Genomic DNA, 7,500 nt, shown 5'->3' on the forward strand with positions numbered 1-7,500 from the left:
CACTTGTGGTTTGATCATTGCATTTGAAAGCGATCGCACAAACGCGGATTTTAGATTTTTTCTTTGATTACCTATGTTGAACGAAGGAAGAATTAATTCGAAGACGTACACATCCACAGATCGGGTATTACGCATCGCTGCCTTTCGCTCAAACACTCGATGTAGCTCACATGAGCTTCCCTACATTTCAATGTAGCACACGTAAAATCAGTCAACTTGATACCAAATTTTTCTTCCGACACACAATGAAGGTATAACATAACATATATGCTAAAGAGCCGAAGCCTTGACACAAAAGTCTGTTTGTAAACACAACATGGTAGTCTTTCAAGTTCCTGTACAAGTCAAACATCCTGGCACCCCTTTCTCGAAAGTCCCGAAAATGTTTCAGGCCTCAAAAATTACTTGTGAAACTGCCAACCGCTTACTTTGGAAAGCCGATCTTTTAAGATGTTTTCAAGTGAACAAAAAGCAAAGTGACAGTTAAGTTTGACGATTTAAGTCATATCCGTTCTTGAGATACAGAGGGAATTGTAACAATCGAAAATTGCCCGTAAAGTTTCGTTACTTTTGAGAAACGGGACCATGGAATTTAACTTTACTTTTGTGCGTGACAATATATTCCGTTTCTATTGGCTGATCACGTCAGTGAATGCAATCCATTTATAAATCTTTTGGTCTTTGGTTACCTTGCAGTTTGAAAGAGTTTATCATCATTCCAGGTAGGATATTTCCGCAGCAGCATATCACAAATTAGATTGTGCTCTCTGGTGAACAAGTTGTGCAAAAGGCTCAGTCCAACCCACCAATTTTTAGTGAATCCTGTCAGAGACAAATTATTTAGAGCTAGTCTTAGCAAAGCCCCTTAGAAATAGTTTAAGTAATGATGTAATAAGACGTGGCGGGTGATTTCTAACGACCCTTACTGGTGCGAGGAAACGCAAGGTAAAATCATCTGTTTCATGGCGTCAGCGTCGTCCGCCATATTTGGAAAAGACTTCTACCGCGCCTGCGTATAATAACAATAATAATAATAATAATAATAATTCGAAATATTTACTAAGGAAGCTCACTTCACTTGAAAGTGGTTTACAGGGAGGTTCAGCATCCGATCGAATTGGAATTTAGAGATGTTGGGTTTTGAGGAGAGGGGTAAATCGGAGAACCAGGAGAAAAATCTCTCGGAGCAGAGAAAAAAAACCAACAAAAAAACTAATCCTACATATCACCGGAAGCGAGTGCTATCACCACTGCGCCATCCCTGTTCGCCATCCTTTTTCACACCTTGCTTGTCTTTGCATTCCAGGAGTAAACACCGTTTGCATTTGTTCTCGCACTTGCGCTTTTATTTTCATCGAAAGTATGCCTCATGCATGAGTGGTGACTGATCCAAAGGAAGAAGTAGTTGCTACATCAACCTATATCTAACAACCGATTACCTGAGGGGTAAATGCTATCACCTGAAATGTCGATTTTTGTTTTGGGATCCAGGGGAAGAAATTTGTCGTCATCAACAATAAGCTTTCCATCGACAAGAGACCGCAGCCGCGCATGAGTCTTTTCGTCACTGCCATACAGTTGCGAGCCGTCCCACCAGTGTGTGACGTCATTCTGATACGCGGGAGGTACAGCATCGCCTTTAGTCCAACACTTATCCGGTTTGGTGCGGTCAACTTCCAGGACACCTTAATGTAATTGAATTCCCAGCGTGAGGAGTCGTTTAAATATTTCGCTCTTGTGTTGGTTGAAGCAAAATTGATATGCATAATTCGGCATGTCATATTAAAACTGAATTCTAAGAATAAACTTTAATTCTTCATTTAATTTTTTCACAGCTCTGAAAAAGGCAAATTATTTCCTCACTAGCCATTTTTTAGCCCTCTTAAAGTCTTTCTACGGGACAAGACATCATTCTTCCAATAAATTTCCTCTTTTATCGAACAATTGCAGGAGCCCATGAGTAGGAGCTTGCCTTTCTCAGACACGCCCTTATGAGTCAACCTTAGCGCGTATCTTTCTATTTTTAGAACGCCACGAGTTCATCTGCTCTGCACGCACTGTTTTAAAAGGCCAATCAGAGTAAAGTCATTGTCTAACGAAGACAATAAAGCAGTAAAACTGTATTTAAATCGTGCAAATTGATGTAAATTGATGAAAATGCGAGTCTCCTGCTCAAGGGTTCGTTCTAAAAATAGAAAGATACGCGCAGAGGCTAACTCAAAGATCTACTGCATATGGAGGCTCCTGACAATTGGTGTCATTTCTTAAACATAAATGTCACTTTTTTCTGGTTCAATTCGAGTTAAGTAAGACGTACTTCTATTTCATATCTAGATCTTTAAATCAAACAACAAAGAACAGACTCTTAAATTAAGTGGGCTGTACAATGGAGTACAGCTCTAAAAACTGGCCAATCACGGCGCGTGTGCTATCTGAGAGCTATAAAATCGTTGGATAAATGAATGACGTTGTTACATCTTGTGCCAGGGGATCTAATCCAATCAAAAGTGAAGGAATATTACAAGTGAATGATCAAAACAGTATTTCTGGTTTTAGTAATTAGACTTGAACCACCAATCATCAGATACCTCGTCTCATCTTTGCATACAGAGGGTCTTTCTTTTCCAGATGAATTTTGATCTTGTTTTCTTTAACAGGTGTACCATGATCAAACCAGTCGTGAGCCATAAACTGGATCCAGGCCACCGCTAACAGATTCAACCAAGGAACCTGCAGAAACTTCTTACGTTGCAACAATCTGAAAATCAATTGAAATCAATTGAACGTTCAGTCGAAGTCAGTCATTGTAAATTGGCTCATAAACCTAGCGCCCGATATTCACTTGAGTACGGAAAATAAAATCAATTTTGTGTCAAGCTGAACGGAAGGACCTACCCGCATTTAACATTGACTGTATTTCCTTGCTTGGTGCAAGTGTTATGATTTGCAAATTTGTTTGTCTGGGTCTTTTGTGACCAAAGTAATTAATGACCTAGTTTTTTTTTACCCTCTAGATGGGTATGTGGAAATTTAACGAAAGGTGGGTAGCAATTAAATATCATAAATGATTTATCTTTACTCTGAATAACGGCGGGAATAGCATGGTCTGATGTTGGAACTGTTCAATGTCAGTAGTTTACTTTTTGTTGCCTTCTGCAACGACCGGTTTTTCTCTGAAAAAAATGGCTTATTCGGATGACATGACATGGATGACATGACATGGATGACATGGATGACATGTTTTTCATATGACCGAAATTATATTGGGCTCATTTGGTCTTAATGTACTCAGTCTACGTTATTTTCGCACTATATAACGTGAAGTAGAACCGAATGGTCATCATTAGAAACCTACTCTCTGGCTATAACTCGTGGATTGGGTTTCAGAAGTTGGTTTGGTTTACTGTATGCATATTGTAGCGGTACATTTCTGCCAAACCGGTAAAACCTGCTCCCTGCAGCCGTAGTATTGAGATCATTGCAAGTTCCATCGATCGTACGCGCTGTTTTCATTGCCTTAGTGCAAATATCTGCAGCAAACAACAGCAAAAAGATCAGTCTTAATACGTTGTTAATATATATGGAAACAAAGGAGAAGAACTTTGGCCCGAGAGAAACCTTGATCGGGAACAAAAAGGAGGAGAGAGGAGAGAGATATCCGCAGTCTTAGGCCGCCAGTAAGCTCGCTCTCAGTGTCTTTTTGCCTTTCCTTATCTTGTTGGCCATAGTGAGGAAGTAGACCCTCCTTGCTTGTTCTTGCAAATACAAATGGGTTGCCTCCCACAAGTTGGGATTCATACAAATTTGTTCTCAGTGCAAATTTGTTTAAATGCATCAGTTGTTTTCATGGGCCCTGCAAAAGCCCTTAGGGAGGTGGTCTAATCAATCTTAACTTTTTATTGGCTCATTTTGCAACTTTAAATTGCATCCACTTACATGTCAGTGGATTGCGTCACTTAAAAATGAAATACAACCGCGCACCGGTGGCTCAATTAGTTGAGCACCGGGCTGCCATGCGGAAGGTCGTGAGTTCAACTCCTGCCGGACCAACACTCAGGGTCTTAAAATTACTGAGGAGAAAGTGCTGCCTTTATAATAACATTCACTTTCAAGTTTTCTCGGATAAGGACTATAAACCGTAGGCCCCGTGTCACAAATATATTTCATGTTTATAAGTTCCTTATGGGACGTTAAATAACCCACACATAATTCGAGAAGCCTAGTAGGGGATGAAGTTCCCGGTGTGGCTGTCCTTCGTGTGTATATGGGTGGGTGGGTATAGCAGGTCCACATCAGCTGAATAGCTGCCAATACTTCAACCTGCTCGAACAAATAAATAACAAACAAACAAACAAAAAAACAACTAAACTGCAAATAACCAGGACTCCGTAGTCTAACTGGTACCTCGGACATGCCCACAATTACATCATTTTTCTACACCATTGTTTTTAATAGCTGTTCGAATTAGGAGCTATGGAAGCCCACTCGGCATTCTGTCCTATTCATGAAAACTTACACGTTTTGTATAGAGAGGCGTGATTTTGACCTCCGCATCTCTTCTTCTTGTTTCCTTTACATTTTTTTCGACACTTGCATTCATAGGCATTCTTTTTCATGTCATATTTTGAACCACAGTAGCACCTAAAAAGGTATAAAACCATAAATAGGATTGATTTCAGAGTTTTTAATTTAGGTCAAGAACAGGAACACTAGCTTTAAGTTCTAAATTCCAACTATATTGAATAAGTGAATGAATAACGACATTGAGGTTCACTGTTCCTGGTTAGTTCGGCTAGTTTTTAGAGGTTGAACAAGCTAAAATAACGAGGAAAGGACTTAAAAACTTAACTTGGCGCGAACACGGCGTCTTCGCCATTCTGGTGAACGACGACGCGGGGTTATCATGTAACCCAACGGAGTCGTCATGCAAACATCGTCGATTCGAAAGCTCCCTAGCTATAGTCACTTATATTCGATACAGTCAGATCATTTGTACATTTCACGTTACAAGGTCTATTATATTTTTTTTTCAGTCTTGAAATTATTGGAGAATTACGGTTTGGAACACCAACATAGACGCCATAACACCGAGTAAAACTCTCTATTCAGTGAAGGTCTCTTACGTCGATATTGCGATACAGCCTGTGAATTAATCAATTTCTTTTTACAGGCTTCATTTACCTTTTTCCGTTTTGTAATGCTGCATATGAAAACATAGCAGTTTTGCATTTGGCAATGCAATCTTCAGGGCTAATTGAAGCTAGAAGAGGTTGCTCCTTGAATTTATAATCATGGAGCATAGATTCATCAAAGCAGCCGATGTAGCCATCTCCTAAGAGGGAAAAAATCAAATGATATCGAAAGTTAAGGTTCAAGCTGTAGCCTTGTTGATAATTTGACATAGTTTGACGGTACTCAGTTTGGTTTGAAGAAACTTGAACCGTGACGTACCGTGCATACGGAACCCGCGCCCGCAGTGCGCGCAGCAGTCAAAACTGTGCTATCCTGTCAATCATCTGCCCTTTCATAGGAAATGGCGCATTTCTGTGCGTAAGCGACGTTGTTGTCGATATACCCTGTCGAAAGGACGCCATCAAAGCCTTTTTTCGCGGAATTAACACAGAAATACACCATCAATACATTTTTGACGTCTTTTTTTCGTTTTAAAATAGTTAAAAAAAGCACAACGGCTGACGTTCGGAATCGCCGCTCGCTGGTAACCCAGTTCTGGAGCCAAAGTTTGTTGACAAAAAAGTTTTCATCAATTGACGTGACGTCGGATAGCACAGTTTTTCCCACTCGCTGAATTCTGATGGTCAATTTAAATTTCAGTAACTCTCGCCATATGCACAGTAGCTAAAAAGTTACTGTTCAAAGACCCAATGCTTTGACACTCTGGGCAGATCTACGAGAGGTTCGGGGGTTCGATAGAGCCCCTTAAATTTAACAGCTAACGTCAAAAACGTGTACAAATATAAAATAAATGCAGTCGATCTTAAATGAAATAAATCCAAAACGAAGTTAAGCCTCTGTCATGCATGTGTCTGCTACTCAATAAAGCTGAAACGTTTGCTCCATAAAAAGGAAATATATTTTTGGTTCATTATGAATGTGGCTCTTTTAAAAAGCAGTATATCTTTATCATAGTATTATAAATGCAAATTTGCATCGTTTTTACGCAGCTTTGTTATATTTTGATACAAAAAGAATGGCATTTTAACGTTAAACAGTGAGGTATTAAAACACGCTGACTTTGCCTCGGAATGGCAGAAATCGCGTTTACGAAGACTTGAAATTTCGAAAATTTCCGGGAAGGATGCCTGCGGAAACCCCCTACAGGGAGGCCGCCCTCTTTCATCGCGCCCCCTTTGCTAAAAACCTGGATCCGCCCCAGACACTCCTCTAGTGTCTTCATCAGAAGCTCTTGTGTGATCCAAAGTTATAGCTTGATGTCGCCAATTTGCTAACAAGGAGAAAGGTGTGCTCATTAATAGCCAAACCTTACAAACGAAACAATACCTTTTTAAGCTACAATTCACATTTGTTCAAACTACTTCTGATCATATGATATGTCCACTAGTACAGTACGGGATGGTGAAATGCATGTTGTGCATGATAAATGTCACTATATGTCCCTTTATCCTGCATCTCCAGAATTATCAAACGATCCTGACCCCCATCTTTTGTCTTAATACAAATAGACCAATTTCGATATATTAAAGTTCAGTCCAAAACAAAAGGCATCATCTCGAGGCTATGGGTAATAATATTTATTCCCCAGGGCCTCGAGATGATGTCTTTTGTTTAGGACTGATTTTAACATATCGAAATTGGTCTATTGGTAGTTGGCGTTTATATATAGACCTAAAGGGATACTTAATGATTTTTTTTGTTTTAATCGTTATTAAGTTTTCATCCGGACTTTCTTCATTTCTGGACATCATTGTCCATCATCCCTTATTTTAATGGGAATGCACGGGGCTAACCCCTCCAGATTTGTTCATCACACAGCTCAGAGTGGTGTGGTACGCAACTGCAGTCGCGTTTCCTTGTTCAGTTTCCTTGTTCATGGAATTTCAGTGAAATTCCATGAACAATGATATCCCCCCCCCCCCCTCCCCCTTATGGTACATCTGTACAATTTAAATTGAGTAGGTTGGGAACCGCGGAACACATTTTAACTCCAGTGGGCGGGGATGGGACTGGGGGAAGCTTGAAAGGAACCCCGAGCGCCTTTCCTCTCGCATGCCTTAAGCCGGGCACCAACACGGTAATACTGTAGATTCTGATCGGAGTGAAACACGAACGAAACTAAACAATAGTCCTTTTTCGATATATTAAAATTCAGCTTGAAAGAGAGGTTTAGAGGACAAAGACAAAGGAAAGTGGATGATATGCAAATACTTTTCACCATCATTCCAACGTGTTTCTACGGTTTTTGTCTTCCCTGCCTCACTATCGAGCTGAATATTTGATATTTCGAAAATGGCCTATTGTAAC

General features: G+C 40.0%; 1 protein-coding gene across 14 annotated transcripts in view; it reads right to left on the reverse strand.

Annotated features, from left to right (window-relative positions):
• Positions 1–7,500, reverse strand: part of LOC138007949 (uncharacterized) — a 24,984-nt gene that overhangs the window by 8,275 nt on the left and 9,209 nt on the right. For all 14 annotated transcript variants that reach the window (XM_068855086.1, XM_068855090.1, XM_068855092.1 and 11 more), the window contains 6 exons: positions 5,182–5,332; positions 4,517–4,641; positions 3,356–3,530; positions 2,589–2,758; positions 1,461–1,685; positions 690–822 (listed from right to left, as the gene is read on the reverse strand). In XM_068855086.1, coding sequence (XP_068711187.1) covers positions 690–822; positions 1,461–1,685; positions 2,589–2,758; positions 3,356–3,530; positions 4,517–4,641; positions 5,182–5,332 — 979 coding nt within the window. The remainder of the gene's footprint in view (positions 1–689; positions 823–1,460; positions 1,686–2,588; positions 2,759–3,355; positions 3,531–4,516; positions 4,642–5,181; positions 5,333–7,500) is intronic.

Source organism: Montipora foliosa, chromosome 6 (assembly GCF_036669935.1).
Source record: "Montipora foliosa isolate CH-2021 chromosome 6, ASM3666993v2, whole genome shotgun sequence".
NCBI classification, from domain to species: domain Eukaryota; kingdom Metazoa; phylum Cnidaria; class Anthozoa; order Scleractinia; family Acroporidae; genus Montipora; species Montipora foliosa.